The sequence below is a fragment of the Macrotis lagotis genome, chromosome X (genome assembly GCF_037893015.1).
Source record: "Macrotis lagotis isolate mMagLag1 chromosome X, bilby.v1.9.chrom.fasta, whole genome shotgun sequence".
Taxonomy (NCBI): Eukaryota; Metazoa; Chordata; class Mammalia; order Peramelemorphia; family Peramelidae; genus Macrotis; species Macrotis lagotis.
Genome location: NC_133666.1, coordinates 125,625,320 through 125,646,604, shown reverse-complemented (window position 1 = coordinate 125,646,604; position 21,285 = coordinate 125,625,320). Strand labels below are relative to the sequence as shown.

At 36.7% G+C, this 21,285-nt stretch overlaps 1 protein-coding gene across 2 annotated transcripts in view; it reads right to left on the bottom strand.

Annotated features, from left to right (window-relative positions):
* OTOA (otoancorin) overlaps positions 1 to 21,285 on the bottom strand; it is an 80,400-nt gene that overhangs the window by 46,310 nt on the left and 12,805 nt on the right. The window contains exons 1-9 of one of the 2 annotated variants that reach the window (XM_074201277.1): positions 19,987 to 20,322; positions 19,336 to 19,571; positions 16,334 to 16,437; positions 14,919 to 15,019; positions 14,000 to 14,139; positions 11,472 to 11,595; positions 5,335 to 5,550; positions 3,507 to 3,674; positions 2,424 to 2,564 (exon numbers count right to left, since the gene is read on the bottom strand). In XM_074201277.1, coding sequence (XP_074057378.1) covers positions 2,424 to 2,564; positions 3,507 to 3,674; positions 5,335 to 5,550; positions 11,472 to 11,595; positions 14,000 to 14,139; positions 14,919 to 15,019; positions 16,334 to 16,437; positions 19,336 to 19,460 — 1,119 coding nt within the window. In that variant the 5' untranslated portion in view covers positions 19,461 to 19,571; positions 19,987 to 20,322. Of the gene's footprint in view, positions 1 to 2,423; positions 2,565 to 3,506; positions 3,675 to 5,334; positions 5,551 to 11,471; positions 11,596 to 13,999; positions 14,140 to 14,918; positions 15,020 to 16,333; positions 16,438 to 19,335; positions 19,572 to 19,986; positions 20,323 to 21,285 lie in introns of those variants that run through there. The other variant, XM_074201276.1, reaches the window with a different exon arrangement.

Here is a 21,285-nt window from a genome sequence, read left to right as displayed (position 1 = left end):
CACTGATCTTGAACATAATCCTCAATTTCTACCCCAACTAAGGAAGAAAAGTTTAGAGGAAAAATCAAGGAATTTGGATAGAATTAACTGAAAGAGAGCTCTAAGGAAAGTAACTCTAAGGTATTCCTGTCTCCCAAGGGACTGACTTCTCCAGTCAGCATTTTCAAAGAAGAAAATATACATTCATTTGGCTCCTATTTCAAGGTAAAAATACATTTGAAGAATTTTTAACTCATAGTCTAAGGGCATCTATTTAACCCAAAGTAATTTCCAGAGGCAAGTAATTCATGTAATGGGTGGAGAGCTTCCAGCTCTATTTGACACAGAAATTTTAAAGATGGAAAGGAACTCAAAAATTATTTAATACAACCAATACCTGAACAGGAGTTTTATAACCTACATGCCAATAAGGAACCAGTGAGCCTCTACTTCAACATTTCTTTTGAAAAGAGACTCAGTACCAGTTGAACTAGCCTTCCCCATTTTTGGATACCTCTAATTATTTGCAAGTTTTGGGGTTTTGTGGGGTCCCCCCCCACAAAAGACATCTGGGTAGTAAGGTGGATGGAACCCAGGTCTCAGAGTGAGAAAGACCTGAGTTTGAATTCTACCTTATACACTCCTTAGCTGTGAGACCCTGGACAAACCTCTAACCTCTCTATACTTCAGTTCCTCAACTGTCAAATGGAGATAATACATTATTCCCTACCTCATAGAGTTCTTATGAGGATCAAATGAGTTATACTATGTAAAATATTATGCAAAACCTTAATGAGCTATATAAATATTAGTTATCATTATCATCATCATCATCATTATCAATATGATCATCATAAATGGAGCTGACATCTGCCTCTTGGTGACTTCTACTCATTACCCTCTGGGGTTAAGTCAAGCAAATGCTCTCCAGTTTCTATATGAATTCTCATGTCAGGCTTATGCAGTGAGTATGAACAGTGAGGAAGACCTGTATTAGAATCTTATCCTAGACTCTTACTCTCCATATATTCCCGTGTACTGTCCACTACCAAATTTCACTGGGTCTCAGTTTCTTTGTCTATAAACAGGGACTTATCTCAGAGGATTTTTGCCAGGATCAAATGAGATTATATCTTTTTTTTGGCGAGGCAATGCAGTTAGGAGATAATATCTTTGAAACTGCAAACCTGGAACTATCATATTAGTGTGAACTATTGCCATATATGTCCCTTCTAAATTTTTCTTATGCTGACTAAACATTATTATAAATAACCAGACAAAAAGAAATGCAAGAGAGCTGCAATGATACCAGATCTGAAGTCAGGAAAAGTTAGCTTCCTGAGTTCAAATCCAGCCCCAGGTATTTACTAGCTACATGATTATTTAATCCTATTTGCTAAGTTTTCTCATTTGTAAAATAAACTAGAGAAGGAAACTACAAACCATTCCACTATCTCTGCCAAGAAAACCCCAAAAGGGGTCACAAAGAGTTGGACACAACTGGAACAAATGAACAACAAATATTTCAAGAACTATTTAAGTTTAATATTATATATAATATAATAATAGTAATGTAAATATAGTCATATGTAATATGATATATATATATCATATTGTATATTTTACAGTGGGGTTCCTAAAGTCAAGGAAATATGACAAGATTTTGCCTTGGCATTCTTTTTTTCTGATTACATGTAAAGCTAATTCTTGACATTCATTGTTTGTAAGATTTTGAATTCTACATTTTTCTACCTGTCTCCCTTCCCCATGATAGAAAGTAATCTGATATATCTTATACATGTACAATCATGTTTAAAACATTTCTGCATTAGTCATGTTGGAAAAGAAGAATCAGAACAAAAAGGGGGAAAGAAACTGTGAGAAAGAAAAAAACATAAAACAAATTTTTAAAAGTGAAAACTGTATGATTGATCTGCATTCAGACTCCATGGTTTTCTCTTTAGATATGGATAGCATTCTCCTCATATTGCTTTGGTATTCTTAATACTTCTATACCCACTTTGGCCATAGTGTTGATTAACACTCTTCTCATTATAAATATCCAACTAACTTTGTTGTGGTGACTCATATATTTGATCTGATCATGTAGGGATAAGTAATTCCCAGGTGAAGAGACTATTTTACCTGTAAGTTGGCACCACAAGTGCCAAAATTACAAAGAATTGCGACTTGATAATTTTAGGAAATTGCTTCAACTACTGGGAGGTTGAAGAGCTAGTCATATGGCCAGTATTATCAGAGACTAGACTTGTTTCCCAGAGTCTTCCTGGCTTCAGCACCATCTTTTTATCCATTACACCACATTGTTTGATCATGTATAACAGTAAAATAGTGTTATCTTTCAGAAGGCTAACTTACAGTTAGCTTTGCCAGCACGAACCTCTTCTCTAAAGGAGAAAACTCATGTAATGACTAGAAATTACCTGACTTCTCCTAAGTTCCTTTTCTTTGACAACTGTAGAATTAAAGCTTGGCTCCTTCCATAAATCAAAGAGAGATACTTCCTTAAAGAAAACTCCTTGTATATCCATGATTGTTGAGGAAACATCATCTGCTTCAAGCATCTAATCAAAAACAAGAAAAAGATGGGGCATAGCATGTAAGTAATAGAATGAGGCTTTTATACTCAGAAATTATTTAGTACGACCAATACCTGAACAGGAGTTTTATAACCTACATGCCAATAAGTAACCAGGGAGCCTCTACTTCAACATTTCTTTTGAAAAGAGACTCAGTACCAGTTGAACTAGCCTTCCCCATTTTTGGATACCTCTAATTATTTGGAAGTTTAAAGCTTTGAAGGCTTTTGGAGGCTTTTTTTATATATCTTCTTGACAATTTCTGCAATTGTACATAATATTTGTGATGACTAGATTTGCCTTGAACATTCTTCCATCTCTAAAATTATGATCTTAGAATCCTAGTTAAAACACTGATGTGCATTTTAGGCAATGGGGGAGAATCAGGGAAGATTTACAAAGCACCATCTTGTGTTGGGTGGCAGGAAAGCATAAGAAGAGATGGAGGAAATTTTATTGGTCACACCAAGGTCCTTTCTAGCTCCTAGTATTCTATGATAATATTACTAATCTATCAGCATTCATTAAATATCTACTAATATGCAAAGCACTGGAGACAAACAGTTCCAACCCTCAAGGAATTTACATACTCCTAGGGAGGAGAGATGTTAAGAAATCACAGGATCAGAGATAAATCAGTAAATATAGGAAACATATAAAATAAATACAAGCTTATGGAGGATGGTACTAATAAAGGGAGGAATCAAGAAAGATTCCTAAGATTCAAAGATTCCACTTACTAAAGAGTTAGGAGAGGTTTCAAGCAAAGGAATTTTTTAGGTTGTTTTGGTTTTGGTTTTGTTCTGTGCTTATGAGACAATTTAACCCAGAACTAAGCTCATAGTCAAAATCACATTTCAGCAACAGGTATTTTGAAAGCAAGAGCTCTGGTTTGAAGTTACTATTTATCAGATAGTTTCTCCTTACCTTGCTGAGGATACCTTGTTGCTGGGCAGGTGACAAATCAGATACATGCTGGGAGATGGTACCTTTAATGATATGTGAGAGCTCCTTTGGATCCATGCTGTAGAAAGCTTGGGTACTGATACCAGCCAGCAATGCACCCATCTGACTGACGTTGTAGAATGATATGACCTAGGAGAGAGAAGAACAAGTTATGTGGAACAGAAACAAAAAAGATTTGAAAACAGTTCAGGATTTAGGTCTTTTTTTTTTTCATTGAAACTTCTCTAGACTTTAGGATAGGAAATACAGCAAAGGAAAATGGTTCTCATTAGTTCTGAATAGGTGGGATTGTGTCAATGGAACATAATGGACAAAAAAGTAACAGCCCCTTGTATTTCTATAGGGTTTCATAGTTTTCATAGAAATCAATAAATCAAAGAACATTTATTAAGTGACTATTATATGCCAAACGCTGTGTTAGATACTGAAGATTCAAAGACAAAAAAACAGATAGTTCTGCTTTTAAGAAATTTACATTCTACTAGCAGAGACAAAAATTTGTATCTAAATATATACAGAATATATTTTTATAATGCAAAGTAGTTGGGAGTGGGAGAGTGGGAGGTGGAGAGGAGGAAGATAATTCAGAAAAGGTAAAGGTGGTACTTGAGAGTAGATGAAGAGATTCCAGGAGGTAGAAGAGAGGAGTATATTTCATGAAAGAGAGATAGGAAATAAAGATATATATATATATATATATATATATATATATATATATATATATATATACATACATACATGAGGAAGGTCAATCTGTCTAGACTGTAGCATGTGGGAAGGCAATAATGTTTCAAGAGGCTAGAAGGGCAGTTTGGGTCCAGATTACAGAGTCTCTCTGTGACAAAAAGAAATCACATAGTAGGGAGCCATAGGGGAGAATTAGGTAGAGACAAAGTCAGACCTGCTCTTAAGGAAAAACTCTCTGGAAGCTATGTCAGCAATAGATTGGAGGAGCAGCTAGGTGGCGCAATGGATAGAGCACTGGCCCTGGAGTCAGGTGTACCTGAGTTCAAATGCGACCTCAGACATTTAATAAATTACCTAGCTGTGTGGCCTTGGGCAAACCACTTAACCCCGTTTGCCTTGCAAAAAACAAAACAAAAACAAAACTTAAAAAAATAGATTGGAAAGAGGATAGATTCAAGACACAAAGCTCAATTAGGATAGCTATTACACTGATCTAAAACAAGAGATGATAAGGGCCTGAACTAAGGTAGTGACTTTTTTTTTTTAGGTTTTTGCAAGGCAAATAGGGTTTAGTGGCTTGCCCAAGACCACACAGCTAGGTGAAGTGTCTGAGGTCAGTTTGAACTCAGGTACTCCTGACTCCAGGGCCGGTGCTTTATCCACTGCACCACCTAGTCGCCCCTAAGGTAGTGACTATTAATAACAAGGAAGTTGATGCAAGAGATGTTTTTGGAGGTCTGAATAGTATGATTTTGATAATTTATTGGATATGTGGGATGAAGAAGAAAGACATTGAGGATAACTTAAAATATCCATTATAAAATGTCCAGTGGGCATTTCATCCAGTGATGCAGAACTGAAACTAAGGGGATATTCTGTGGTTAGAGATATAGATCTTTGAATATCTTCATTGAAAATATAATTAAAGGGTGATTAGATGGTTCAGTGGATAGAGCACCGGCCCTGGAGCTGCGAGGACCTGAGTTCAAATCCGGTCTCAGACACTTAATAATTACCTCGCTGTGTGATCTTGGGCAATTCACTTTACCCCATTGCCATGCAAAAACAAACAAACAAAAAAGAAGTCATGAACAGAACTGACCTTCTCATGGGTCAAGTACTTGGTGGACAAGATAATTATCTGGCTCTTGGTCCATCCTGAGACCTGGTTGAGAGTTGAGATCGCATTGTGTACTGCCTCTGGAGACAGGGCCTCTAGCTGGCTGCATGTCAGACCCACCACTGCATCAGACAAAGAGCCAAGGGTATCATTCAGTGTTTGGTTCTCCATAGCAATGTCCAAAAGTTCTGCTTTGAGCTGAAACAAAAGAAATCACAGAATGAATAAAGCAGAAACCAAAAATTTGTCCTTTTTTTTTTTTTGCAAGGCAATGGGGTTAAGTGACTTGCCCAAGGCCACACAGCTAGGTAATTATTAAGTATCTGAGGCTGGATTTGAACTCAGGTACTCCTGACTCCAGGGTCGGTGTTCGATCCACTGTACCACCTAGCCGCCCCCAAAATTTGTCCTTTTGTGCAGATTTGCTGAGATTGTCATTGTGTGATTTCCTGACATATTATGTCTAATAGTTAAGTCTTATGGAGGTGTCCCAAGGCAAATAGGTGTTAAGTGAGCAGTCCAGAATCATATAGCTAGTAACTATCAGTTGTAATATTTAAATTTACATCTTCCTGCCTCCTTTAGCCAGACTGCCTCTGATTTGCTCACTTTCTAGTAAATTCCTACAGCATAACCTGTAGCATACTCAATCAAATGTTGATGTCTAGAAATTGAAGGCTGAAGGAAGGGTTTTAAGTACAGCAAATTAGGTGCTACAAAAAATACTTTTTTCTGCTTTTGCTTTTTTTTGTCATAATTTACTCCGAATTTTTTTTTTTTACAAATAATTTTGGCAGAGAAAGGGAGGATTTGACCATTTCATCTTTGAAAAGGAAAGAGAAGAAAATATAGATTTATATGTGTTTTTAAAATTTTTTTAAATCATTTTTACATCTTTTAACATTACATTCATCTGGCAAGTCATCTCTTTCTATATCTACATCTACATACACACACAGAGCTTTATTTGCTTAAAACTGCAACAAGATTTTTGGGACCTTGTATATTTCTTTCTATCTATTTATCTATATCTAAAATTCATTTTATATAGTACATGTACATACTTTGGATGATGTCTGGATGGTAGCTGAAAGGCAATGAGATCTAATAGAAAGATTACTAGTCTGGATATCAGAAGATGACTCTGCCATTCACTAACTGTGTGACCCAGGGTAAATCCTCTTTGGGTCTCAGTTTCTTCATTTGCAAAATAAAGGAGCTGGAATAGAACACAGAGTCCTTCCAGTTCTGTGATATTTTATGACTAGTCTCTTGCTTATAATTCCTGATCAGGACTCCACCTATGAAAAATGGACACACAATCAAAAAAAGGAAAAAAAAACAGAGCTACACCTTTTTTGTAACACCATAGCTGAAATGGGAAGAATTTGATTTTAGGTAGGACCCTGCTATCAAACCTTTAAGTGAAAGCAATTCCCTTGACTCATAAGCCCTTCCCAGAAGTCATGCCTTCCATCCATGCTAATTGACAGTTCTTCAGATCCTTAATATTTTGTCTAAGCCAGGCAGACTCTACTATCTGACAATTCCACAGTGGGGTGGGAGGAAGTGGGAGGAGAAGGGAAACCGAAAAGGCATCAAGAATTAAAAAAAAGACCCACTTAGAAAAGCTAGAAGTTATTTGAGCACTCAACAGCAAAGACAATGTCTGTTCATTGAGACCCATTCAGATCTGCAGTGGTGAGCTGCCCTTGTGTCAGACTGAAGATTTCTGCTGACCTTTATTTCCTAGATTTAATTCAGCAGATACTGCCTTGACAAGGTAATGCTCTCTACAGTTGTCTCTTTCTGCTGGTTGGGGTGGGGAAAAAATCAATACAATAATACCTCTTATTTGAAAATAGAAGATAAGCCTAGTACTGATCCTGTACTCCATGTAGGGAAAAAAAAAGCATTATTAGATCTTGATTCAGGTTTTTTAAATTATACTTCTCTCCCAGTCACACTCTTTGAATTTAAAAATTATACCTTCTTTGAGATGTAGTAGATAAAGTGCTATGTTTAGATTAATGCAAACCTGTTCAAATCTCATTTTAATAACAATAATACCTATATAATAGCTAAAATGTATATAGTACTTATAATGTGCGAGGTCCTATACCTTAAGCATGTTCCAATTATTTTGATCCCCACAACAACCCTGAAAAGTAGGTGCTTACTTTTATCTCTATTTTTATAGATGAATAATTTTAGGGAGATAGAGATTAAGTGACATATAGCTGGTAAGTGTAAAAAACCAGATTTGAATTCATATTTTCCTGAATGAAGGCCCCAATTTCTATTCACTGTGACCATGAACAAGTCATTTAGCTTCTATAAGTCTCAGTTTTCTCATCTATAAAATGGGAATAGCAATAACCATAATACCTCAGAGATTTTTTGTGAAGCTCAAATTGCATAACTTATTAAAACACTTTGCCAGCTTCCAGTTAACACATAAATGTCAGTTACTATTACTATTGTCCTCTAGAGCTTTAAACTTTTCTTATTATGTATATAACTTATACCAAATAAATATATCTTAATGATACAGAGAATTGAATCTTATGACATTAAAACGTGAAGATTAGGATGGAACTAGTGATATTCTCCAGTTAGATAACTTTTCTACTTGTGTGGATCTGAATCTTTTCTGCAATTTATAATTTCAGAGTACCTTAGATCAAAACTGTCAAACACAGGCCATTAAGGAGTGTGGCCCAATTAGATTAAAATGTAATTGAGAGGGGCAGCTACATGGCACAGTGGATAGAGCACTGGCCCTGGAGTCAGGAGTACCTGAGTTCAAATCCAGCCTCAAACACTTAATAATTACTTAGCTGTGTGGCCTTGGGCAAGCCACTTAACCTCATTGCCTTGCACAAAAAAAAATGTATTTGGGAAACATTAGCAAGATAAATAAAAATACAATTTGTTTTTAATCAGTCATGGCTGATTCTTTATGACTCTATTTGGGATTTCCTTGGCAAAGATACTGGAGTGGTTTCCAGTTTTTTTTTTTTTTATAGATGAGGAAGCTGGGGCAAACAGGGTTATGTGACTTGCCTAGGATTACACAACTAAGAAGTGACTGCAGTCAGATTTAAATTCAGGAAGATGAGTTTTCCTAACTCCAGACTTGACATCTATCCACCACACTATTTAGCTTTGCACCCCCCACATCCAGACAACAGAACATAGATAATGCTAATAAGTTATTTTCCAAGTCACTATAAGGACCACAGGGATGTACAGTATAGGGGTCCCTCTTTCTCTTTGAATTTGACACCACTGACTTTAAGGCCAGCTCACCTTTGTTTGACATGCTGCCTTTCATTAAATTTTGGACATTTATAAAAATCATTTTAAAAAGTATCTTTTGTGATTTCCATTCCTTCCCTGGTTGATATTATAGAATGCTCTGATCTTAACATGTTGTATCCTAGGTATCTGCTTACCTTATTCCAAGTCTAACTCTGAATACCCCATAGTGGGCACTAAAGAAATACAGCAGTGTTGATAAAATTATAGACTTGGACTTAATTGATCTCTCTGCCTTTACTCTTTCCTCTTTCCAATTTATCTTTTCCACAGTTGACAAATTAATCTTCCTTTAGCTTAGGGCTAACCCTACCATTCTACTATTGAATGTTAAATCTGGGGATCTTGAAGTTGAAAAACAGAAGGTGAAGATAGGGAAGGGCAGAGAAGCAACATTTATATAATGCTCACTATATGCCAATATTATCTCATTTGATCCTCACAACACACTGCAAGTTATATTATATTATTATATCTAGTTCAGGAAACAGAGGTAAACAGAGATTAAGTTAACTTGTTCAGGATCATACAATTACTGAGTATTTAAGGCTAGATTTGAACTCAGGTCTTAGGGAAGGGAAGTTAGCAAATAGCTCTGCAAATTCCCCATTTGTTTTTTCATTCAATCATGTCTGACCCTTCATGATCCCATTTGGAATTTTCTAGGCAAAGATACTCGAGTTGTTTTTCATTTTCTTCTCCAACTCATTTTACAGATGAGGGTACTGAGGCAAACAGGGTTGAATGAATTGCCCAGGGTCACACAGCTAGTTAGTGTCAGAGGCTAGATATGAACTCAGAAAGATGAATCTTCCTGGCTCCAGGTTTGGCACACTATCCACTATACCATGTAGCTGCCTATTTACTTAGGCAGCATCAAAACATCCTTTTGATCCTGGTAATCATTTTGTCAGGTTAACGAGGCCCTGAGTATTCATGACAGAGTGTGTTGTTTATAGAACCTGTGGAGAACCTAATGGGGATGGAGAATTTTTAGTCTCCTGGGAAAAAATGACTAAATTAATGCAGACACTAAAGACACGTTAGAAGAAGAAAAACTTGCATGTTATTGAGTGGGCATATGGATTGTGTGCATTTACAGGGTGTATGTGGGTGTGGATTCCCAGAGAGTTGAGTTTGCTCTTAATATGAAACTTCATTTAGGGAACAAAGAGAAAAGCATAGATAAATGCCCCCCACCTGAACTAGCCAGCAAGATAGTATGCATGTTGGGGGCCCTAGTCTCCCTTTTAGAAAATGATGACTATATTTAAGGAGCAAAAAACTGAGATTTAACAAATACTCAATTTGAATGCTACAAGTCTGAGTCCTCAGTAGTCTTTTCATAGGAAAAGAGTGTATCCCCGGGAGTGCAAGAAGACCAGGAATTCGGAGTGTGTTTAAGAGAAATAAGCATTGGAAAGATCTGAAACATTAGAAAATATTTAGTAGTTCCCTATTGTCTCTAAAATAAAATTCATACTTCTTAGATTAGCATTTAAAGTCCATATGACTACAGCTATATTTTTTCACCTCATTTTTATCTCATTTCCATCACTTCTTTTTATAGTACCTGAATTACTTGCTATTTCCTGAAAGCAACCAGTCATTTCTTGCTTCTTATAATTATATAGTGTATGTCATAGGTCTGGTATGTAATTCTTCTTTATCCTACGTTTCAAATTTCTTCTCTTGTTCAGAATTCAATCAGTGTTCCCTCCTCCATATAAACTTTTCCAATTACCATAGATGAAAAGGTTTTTCCTCCATCATCAATTACTCCTAGAACATGTTATCTGTCCCTTTAACTCTCTCCATTATACTGTACTTATCTGTGTACAAGTCATAGCCTCCCAGTAGGAGATAAGGTCTGTGAAGGTAAGAACTTTTTTAGGGATATTCTTGAGCCTGCTCCTGGTTGGCAAATATCAGGGTTTGATTTATTCATCTATTGATAGTCTAGATTTAGGACAGTAATGGAGAAATGGTAATAATGCAAATTAAACTTAAAAATGTGTTGTACACATATTCTCCCCCAATAAACCAATTGTTAAACATTTATCGGCACATTTCTAGGATATTTAATTTCTTTTTCTGTTTTTGCTTTTGTATCCCCAGCACTTTTACACAGTATTACAGGTGCTTGATAAATGTTTATTTGGTTGAACTGAATTGGAAAGAAGGAAGACAAAAAGAAAATGAAGGAGAAGAGAGAGAAAGGAAGCTGACATGGGGAAAAAAGGAATGAGCAATAAAGAGAGACAAATATTGCTGGAGGGGCATCAAACATCTGATTCTGTAAAAGAGATAAGCCTGGATCCTACCATCAACATATGCAGAGGATTGGGCAGGTGGCACTTTTATAGGCATAAGACTATAAGGCATAATGACCAGTAGATGGCTAAATAGAGGGTACACGGAGTGACCACAGGCATTGCTGAAGCCATGATTTGAGTGAATCTGCTAGGTTATATTTATCATCTCCAGCTCTTGTTTTTCCCAAGCTCTGAATCCTCTTTATCAGGTCCCTGATGCAACCTCCTGTTTTCCAGGAAGGGACTGCCCCACCTCATCCAATTTTTCTTGATTTGATTCCTGGATTATATTCTCTTTCTCTAATCTAGCATTCTTCTTCATTCCAAATCCCAGGTTCCTCACAAATCAGCCCTCCTCCCTAATCCTACAAAAAGATCCTGCCCTTTCTTCATCAGTCAAAACCTTTTGAATCTTCTCTTTCCCTACTGGTTTGAAATACAAGCTATCATGATCTGAAAAAGAAGATAGCCAGTCTTTTTCACCTTCTGAACATCAGCCTGGAAGCCTCTAAGTTGGTTGCACTTAATCATTTGATGTAGTAAGACTTGAGCCACTGTGGCTTCCAGCTCCTCCAGGTCACCATAGAAACAAACAAGCAGCCCCAACCTAGGTAAAGAAATGAGAATGGGTTGACCAATAATTCAAAAGAATTGAAGGGACACAGGAAACAGGATGTGGCCATCATGTTTTAAAAATAGCTCAATTACAGTATAACTCTCCATTAACCACAACAAAGTTATCCACTTTGTAGATTATCTGGGCAATATTTTATTAGGGGTCAGTCATACCTATCACCTGGAGTTCCCCTCTTCACACCTTCAGTCAATATGTAATCAGGAAGTGCCAAGTAGTATAAAGAGACCAAGCCAAATACTTTGAAAGATAAATTTAGTCTCTGCATTAACTTAGTTATTTTTCCAAGGAGACTAAAAACTCTCCATCCACATTAGGTTCTCCACAAGTTCTATAATTTGATCACAACACATTCCGTCTTGTTAGGGGAAGGAAAAATCTCACACACACAAAAAATGAAAACCATAGTTTCACTACAGACATAAATGATCTGGAGGTCATATGTGGTCTCCTTGTCACGTGTTGCCATGACCAGCTCCATATCATCAGAAATTTAGATTTCACTCCTCTAATTGATGATGTTTTTTCATTATTTTTCTGGGAATCAGATCTTCAAATTATATTCCTAATTCTTAAAGTCTCCTCACCTTCCTCCCTACCCACAGGCTTTCTATTAAAGCTTAATAAATACTTTGTACACCTGTCTTCTGTTTTTCATCTGCTTTTAGAGGATTTCCATGAAATTGCTTCTCCTACTTAACTCAGATAATTTGCTATATTTTTCAGCAGCTTAATCTAAACTCCAGAGAAAATATAAAAGAATAAAGGGGAAGAAGGCCTTGCCCTCAAGGTAGTCTCCTTAGTTCAATGAAAGGATGATCTTTCCAAACCTATGGCTAAACTGAGGAGGAATTTAGCTTCAGTAACATGCCAAAGGCCATTTCTTAGATTACAAAGTAGAAGCTACTCTTATCACTTATGAGTTCCTGGCTCCAAGAATAGCAGCCAACAGGTCTTATTAGGCTGACCACTTATTAGGCTAACCAATGTTAGGCCAGTAACTGACCTCTCTATCATATACCCTCTGTTCACTCACAACTTCTGATTTCTCTGACATAAAATGAGCTCACTGGGTAAAATAGCTAACAAAATTTTCATTCTGGAAGGAAATTTAATGATCAGTTAGCCTTGGGGTCCATGAACTTTTAAAAAATATATTTGTTAACTATATTTCTTTTTTCTAATTTTTTTATTCTTTATTTGTTAACTATATTTCAACATAATTGGTTTCCTTTATAATCCTATGTATATTATTTCATGCATTTAAAAATATTATTTTGCCTCAACCAATCCAGTTGGAAGAGAGGGGGTTAGGGAGGGGAGAATTGAGCTAGGCCATTTAATCTTGCTTGACTGTCACCTTGGGGCAGCTCCTTGATCTTCACTACCTTTGTGAGACTTGGAGTATGCCCTTTTCTTGAGAAAAGTCTAAATAAACTTTCCTTTTTTACTCCAAAAAATAAAATAAAATAAAAAAATAAAAATAAAAATATTATTTTGAAAAAGGGTTCACAGACTTCATTTGACTGCCAAAGGGATCCATCACACACATAAAAACATTAAGAACCTTTGATCTAGCCCATTTCTTTCATTTTATAGATAAGGAAATTGAAGTCCAAAGAGGTTAAATGATTTGCTGAAGGTCGGTTATACAGTCAGCTAGTGACAATAAGGAATAGAACTGAGTAATTTTGATGTCCAAATAAATGTTTTCTCTCTCTCTCTCTCTCTCTCTCTCTCTCTCTCTCTGCAATAAATGAATGAATGAATGTGAATGGATAAGCAAAGAAGCAAATGAATGAATAAGTGATCTTATTTTTATTGACATCTTTTTTAAATATCAACTTCATTTCTGAATATATTCCTTTACCTCCCTTACTCAACATGCCTTTCATTATAACAAAGAAAGAGGGACAGAGGGTAAATATAGTTCAGCAAAACAAAACATCAACTGTTTATGACACTATAAGCCACATTCCTTCTCAATATTCTCCAGCCCCTAGAAAAAAGAAGAGGTAAGTGAATTTTCTTTATTTTTTTCCAGGGTCAATGTAGATCATTACAATCATATGGCATTCAGGTATTTCTGTTTGTTTGTTTGTTCTTGCTGATTCTTAAACATTTTGTCTTCTTTCCTCTAGCAAACTACATCACCTTCATGTCACTTCCAAAAAGCAATGCTTGGGGAAAGGGAGGGAAAAAGTGATACTATCTTCATCAGCAAAATAATTTGTGGGCAAGTTAAAAGAATAAAACCACAAGTGTTCTCTTTTATGTCAAGGGGAAAACCCTTATTTACAAAGAAAAACATTGTTTTGTGCTCATAGACTGTGAGAAGTTAGTACTTTTAGAGAACTAGAAAAATGTTGATTTTTACCTATGAATGGTAGAGATATTCCTCATGTCAAAGCTGGAAGAGTTGATCCTTTCCAGAAAAGCATGGGCCAGCTTTGGTGTGATGTCATAAACTGTATCTAGCTGCTTGGTGGCATTGTCATAGCTGATGAACAGCCCAATCTAATGGAGAGAGATAACAAAGCAGGTCAGAAATCCCTAATACCATAAAAATAAAAATAACATTAATAATAATGATTGATGACATTTATATAATGCTTATTTATCACTCACAAAATCCCTTACTCAAAGTATCTCATTAGATCATCACAACAACCCAAAGAGGTAAGTATAAAAAAGAATAAGTATTCCCATTTTTGCAGCTATGGAAACTGAAGCTTAGAAGGGTGAAGTGACTTCCCCAAGGCCATATATCAATTAAATCTTGGAAGCAAGATGTCCCTGGTATACTCTCCCTCCTCCACTCTAACTACTGACTTTCCTGGTTTCCTTTAAGTCTCAACTAAAAACCTTATGTTTCTGGAAGCTTTCCCCAGTACCTCTTAATTCCATTGTCTTTCCTCTGATAATTATTTCTTATTCATTCAGTATCTAGCTTGCTTTATATATATTTGTTTACATGTTCTCTCCCCTATTAGATATTAAACTTTTTGAGGGCAGGGACTATCTTTTGTCTTTTTTTGTATCCTTGCCACTTAGCACAAGGGCTTAATTAATGTTCTGAGATTGACTGCTATTTCTACACTCTCATGCTGCCTCTCTTGGACTCAGCCGCTTAGTATTTGAGCTATCTTGGTTGAGATGTTTACCTTTTATAAACCCAACCTTCTTCATCTATAAAATAAGGCAATTGGACAAGGTCGATTCCAGGGATTTTTTCCTCAATTTAGATCTTCTAATGATAGAGAATTGAGGGGTTTAAGCATGAATTTTACACTTACCTCAACAGGACTAATTTTTGTAATTTCTTCAAATGGGAGGTGAACCATGTATCTTCCCAAAATCCATAGGTTTTCTGCACTAACCCATGACACAGAATCACCTGTTCAATAAAAGAAAATACTAGAACTATTCACACAGGCATCTTTGCTACCAGGAATTTATTCAATTAAAAGAGTCTACTGGATGCACTCAGCAGGGGATAGTGAGCCATAGTAGAACATTGCCCTAGGAGTGAAAAGGGTTCAAGACACAGCTCTGCCACTTAACTATTGGGGTAAGTTGCCTCCTTTTTGGGGGGCCTCTAGTTTCAGACCTGAAATGTAGGCCAGCAGATTCCCAGATTCCATTGTTACTGCCTGTGTATCCAAAGTAAACTGTCCATTAATTGGAATTAACATCAATTCTAGGTTATCTTCATAGAGACCAATTTTGTGACTCTTTAAGCTTATCTCAGGGATGTTATAAAATATTTTTTTTAAATAGTGATACCTATAAATCCATAATATTGCTTTACAATTACAGAACATCTTACATTCATCTCATTTTATTATTACAATGACCCTTTGAGATAGGTAGTGCAACTATTAATATCCTCACTTTACATATGAGGAAATAGAGAGTAAGAAAGGAAAAATAATTTGCTCATTATTTCACAGCTTGTAGGTGGCAGAACCAGGACTCAAATGCCCAAAGTAAATTATTTTAAATTAACTTTGGTTAAAGATAAAATACATTCCCTATAGGACTCTTAAAAGGAAGGTACCAGGGGTAGCTAGGTGGCACAGTGGATAGAGCACCAGCCCTGGAGTCAGGAGTACCTGAATTCAAATCTGGCCTCAGACACTTAATAATTACCTAGCTGTGAAGCCTTGGGCAAGCCACTTAACCCCATTACCTTGCAAAAAAAAAAAGGGAAGGTGCCAAGATCTCCTGAAATCATCAGTAAAGTGTCACAATTCCAAGAAGTTTTGAAATTTCTGGTTTAGACACAAAATGAGTTGTCAAAATTTCTGAGGAAAGATGTTCAAACCATCTTCTTTAAAGCAGTTCAGGTTATAAGTAGGTTTAGTTAATTTACAAATGATACATGACATACAAATGAACTATGACATTTTTGTTGTAGCAGAAATCCATACCTTTTGAATGGTCTCAATAACTATTGAGAATTTTGTTTAATCACTAATAGAAAGCTTTCTGATTTCTAGTGGAAAGTCCAAAAATATTTGGATCTAATGGATGTTCTTGACTTTGGATAGCTAATAGCTGTCCATACAAATGGACAAAGAGCTAAGCAAGTATTCCCCCCCCCTTCCACAAAGATGGAATTTAGAGCTGCTATTTAGAAAGTCTTCCCTCTTCCTAGCACAAACAAAGATAAATCCCATGGTAATGTTCAAGAGACTTCCGGTCTCACCTGTTGAGTTGGCAGATTTATGCAAAATTTGAGTCATCCAGGAGTACAATGCCCTTTGTGAATGGGCAGAGGTCTTGTCATAGAGATCTTTAAACACTGAGGACCTAAATGACAGAAACAAATGTCAACTAGGGGAAAAAAAAAGATGGAGATGCATTTCTCATCAGGTTGCTCTCCTGGACCTCATCATGATCTCTAGAAACTCATGATCACTGCAAGATCACATCAACTCAAAAACTCATACCTCCCTCAATACTCCCTAGACTCCTTCTGATTAGAAAAGGTAGAGAGTGGATATTGGATATTAGAGAGTTCCTTGAAGATCATTCACTTAAGGATTGTGCCCAAGGCAGTCATCTCATCATTTTCCATCTGCTGCAGGCCTGTATTATGACTGCCATGCTGACTATCCTTCACCCCTCTATCATGTGTCATCCCACAATAGACTAGAAGTTCCTTGAGGACAAGAACTATCTTTTGCCTTTCTTTGTATCCCTAGGTTTTAGCAGTGTCTGGCACATAGCAGCTCTTAATAAATTTTTATTTATTGACAGACTATCTACATAAGTTCATTGATTATAAAGTAGGAAGGGATTTTATAGATAGGCTAGTCCAATTCTCTTATTATATTAAGGAATTTTTTTTTTGCAAGGCAATGTGGTCAAGTGATTTAAATGTCTGAAGTTGGATTTGAACTCAGATCCTCTTGACTCCTGAGCCAGTGCTCTATCCACTGTACCACCTAACTGCCCCCCTCATTATATTGTTTAAGAAACTGAGACTCAGAGGGAAAATGACTTGCCCAAGATTATATGATATCTTAATGGGAGAAGAAAGCAGGTATGTAAACAGATAAGGGAAAATATAAAAATCAGCCTCCACAAAAAGAATCAATTTTCTCCTCCTAGAGGAACTCTTCAAACTGTCATCAGTTATTTATGCCTCCAATGTAAGGTGAGTTTTCAGATCCTTTACTGAAATTAGACTTTGACTAGAGGAGAGGGATTTATAAAGGCACTGACCACTTAAGGGGAAATAGGGAGGGAAAAGGAAAAAGGAACAGAATAACATGGCTAGAAAAGTCAATGTAGGAAAAAAAATGGAAAAAGGCAGAAAAGCTGGTTTAAAATCTATATTCCATCAGTTATTAGCTATATGTCCACAGAAAAATCACTTCACTATTCTGGGTCTCAGTTTCTTCACTTATACAATGAGACAGGGAGGTAACATTATTGGACAGGATGATCTTTAAGATCTAAGAGAGCTGTAACATTCTGTGAGTTCTGGATTAATTACATTACTTTGTTAGTTTTACTTGAACTCAAATCATCATCAACAAATAGTTCCTGAGTCCCTACTCTTGACAGGACACTATGGTATAAACTGGTTTTTCTCTATGTTTTCTCATAACAACAAAAAACAAACAAACCCCAAACCTATTCTAAATGCAATAAAACTTAGTTTATTCAGCTCTTAAAATTCAAGATAATTTAAGTTTGAGTTTGTTAAGCAAATAATGAAAAATTACACTTCTCCCACAGGCTTCTATTTAAACCTTAGAAAACGCCAAGTAGGGGTGGCTAGGTGGCAAAGTGAATAGAGCGCTGGCCTTGGAGTCAAGAGTACCTAGGTTCAAATCCGACCTCATACACTTAATAATTACCTAGCCATGAGGCCTTGGGCAAGCCACTTAACCCCATTGCCTTGAAAAATTAAAAAAAAAAAACGCAAAGTATCAGGAACCTGCTAAGGATGACAGGGTCCCAGAACAAGGCTGTTTGGAGTTATCTAACTCCTAACCTCTCCCATCACTGACAGAAGCCCAGAAGCAGCAATCATTTGGATCAAGTAAACTGGAAGGATTAATCTGCTCATGAACTGCTGAGTCTAACAAAAAATAACCTGATTTTCAGTACTTTTGTAAATCCTTTGTTGCCTAATAACAAATTGTTTGGACTTTGCTTAGGCAATTATTATGTATTTTCCCTTCTTCCCTAAATTGTAAGTTTCCTAAAGATGGAGACCACGGACAGAGTTCTAGGCTTGGAGTTAGGAAAACTCAAATTTGTGAGTTCTAATTTGACTTTAGACATTTAGTAGTTATGCCTCAGTTCCTCATCTGTAAAAATGAGTTGGAGAAAGAAAGGCAAACCAAGCCAGTATCTTTACCAAGAAAATCCCAAAAGGTGTCACAAAGAGTTGGACATGACTGAAAAATGACTTAACAACAATGTCTTAAATGTCATTGTTCCTAGTAAAGAAAGAATATGCTTTGCATAGATTTAATGAAGGTACTGCCTGCTCTGTTAAAGGATCATGCTAATAAGACCAGACTCATATTACGTTCAATGTCTGGTTTGAATATCCAGTTTCATTCATTTACCTGATAAATGAGCACTGACAATAGACGGTAGATCATCACCACCATGAAAAGAACTACAAAGATATCTACAAATGATGTCAGTTGCATTAGGTTTATATATGGATGGGAGCCTTCCATTAAAATTATACTATAGGGGTGGCTAGGTGGTGCAGTGGATAGAGCACCAGCCCTGGAGTCAGGAGTACCTGAGTTCAAATTTGGCCTCAGACACTTAATAATAACCTAGCTGTGTGGCCTTGGGTAAGCTACTTAATCCCATTGCCTTGCAAAAAACCCCAAAACTATACTATATTTCAGCTTAAAGATTCTACTGAAATCAAAGGAAGATCCAGAACCCCTTTTAATCCTAATTCACAATCTATCCTCCAAAAAATACTTCCTGCCTAACCTATACTCCCCACCATAATCTCTTTTCAGCTATTTACATATTGTTACCCCCCCCAATCCCATTTTTATACATTATCTTCCTCCATTGAGCTCCTTGAGGACAGGTATATTGTTTACTTGCATTTAGTAATTTAACACAATGCCTACAAATCAACAGTAAGTGTTTCATATAGATGTTTATCTTTCTTTCACTTCCCAAAACCACAGCTGAAAAAAACTAGGAGGAACTCACAAATTTTTAAAGGAATCTTCTTGAAGGTTTCTGGGAAGGTTCCCAATAATCTCTGGCTGGAGAAAGCTCCCAGGAGAAACCCTTAGCACTCGGCCTAGTATGTCCACACATTCAATGGAGCTCATGACCAGGAAGCATTTCTCCAGTGTGATGAGGAACACAGTTCGGTTCACCCCAGGTGTCTGCAAGGCATGGTCCTGGATTTCCTCCAAATCAATCACGATGTCATCCAGCTCCTGCAGAAACCAAGAGAGGAGAGAGAGATACAGCCTGTTGGTTTTTGTTGTTTCTGATTAGTTGGATAAGAACCTTTGGGGAAATCAATGCAACTTGACTTAGAGCTATCTTAGTTCTAGCAGCCTTTATTCTAAAGAGTAACACAAAAGGTGTGGTGCTGCAGTGGATAGAGCACCGCCCTGGAGTCAGGAGGACCTGAATTCAAATACAGCCTCAGACACTTAATAATTACCTAGCTGTATGACCTTGGGCAAGTCACTTAATCCCATTGCCTTGCAAAAACCAAAGAGAGAGAGTAGCACAAAAGAGTCATTTGAAGTTCTTCAGAACCTGGAGCCATCTAACCTTGTAGATTTATTATTTAATAATTCCTCTTTGTGTACTTTACAGCACTCTAGTATAAACCTTCCTTACCTTCTCAATTTATGCAATAGTCTTCAGGTGAATATGCCTGCCTTATCTTCTTTGAACCCAAATCCATTCTCCATTCAGTCACTAAAGTGATTTTCCTAAAGCAAAAATCATTATGTCACCCCCTCCCCCCAATAAACTCCAGTGGCTCCCTATTGACTCCAATACTTTGTTCAATATTTAAAACTCTTCATAACTTAGACCTCTCTGCTATTCAAGACTTCCTACGCCTCACTCATCACTACACACTCTTCTGTCTAGTGATATTGGCCTCCTGGTTGTTCCTTGAACAAGATACTCTCCCATATTCTCTGGCTGTCCCCTATGCCTAGGATGCTCTTCCTCCTTATCTCCATCTTCTGACCTCCCTGGCTTCCTTTAAATCCCAACAAAATAACATCATTTTCAGGAAATCTTTCCCAACTGCACTAAATTCTAGTACAATCTCTTAGTTAATCATTTCCTTTATCTTGTGTACAGCTTGTTTGACCATATTTGTTTGCTTGTTGTCTCCCATATTAGGTTGTGAGCTCCTTGAGGGCAAAGGTTGTCATTTGCCTCTTTTTTGTATGTCCACAACTTAACAAATCTGGCTTCAGACTTGATACTTACTAACTTGTGATCTTGGGTAAGTCACTTATCCCATTGCCTCACAAAAAAATAAAAATAACCAAAAAAAACCCCACATATATGTTATCTGATTGTATCTATTTTCTATCTTCCAGCTTTTGTTTTGACTGTCTTTCAAGCCTGGAAATTCCATCTTCATTTCTGCCTCTTGAAATACTTGCCTTCCCAAAGAGACAAGGTGTCCTCCAAGAATTCCTTTGAATCTTATGCTTTCAACATGCAGGCTACCATGGGGGATGAAAAAATACAAGGCAAACTTCGCAATGAAAGACAAACATAAAGTTCTTGACAAATGTAATGAAATAATCAACTGGATGGATAGGAACCAGACTGCTGAGAAGGAAGAATTTGAGCATCAGCAAAAAACAATTGGAGGAGGTCTGCAACCCCATTATTACTAAACTGTGCCAGCACGAAGGAGCAATGCCAGGAGGAATGGACCCACCATTGAAGAGATTGACTAAATAAAGCAGAAGAAAGAGCATTCCACACAACTTTCCAAAAATTGAAGGACCCAAATTTTAACCAAGGCAGTAGCCAGTTTAAAATTAACATTTAAGCTACTGTATAAATCTGGGCATTCTGAATACTTGAATGTGTGCAGAGGGAGAGAAGTGAACAACATTGCACTTTATCAGTACTGTAAACAAGTGGAAATGAAATTCTTGTCCT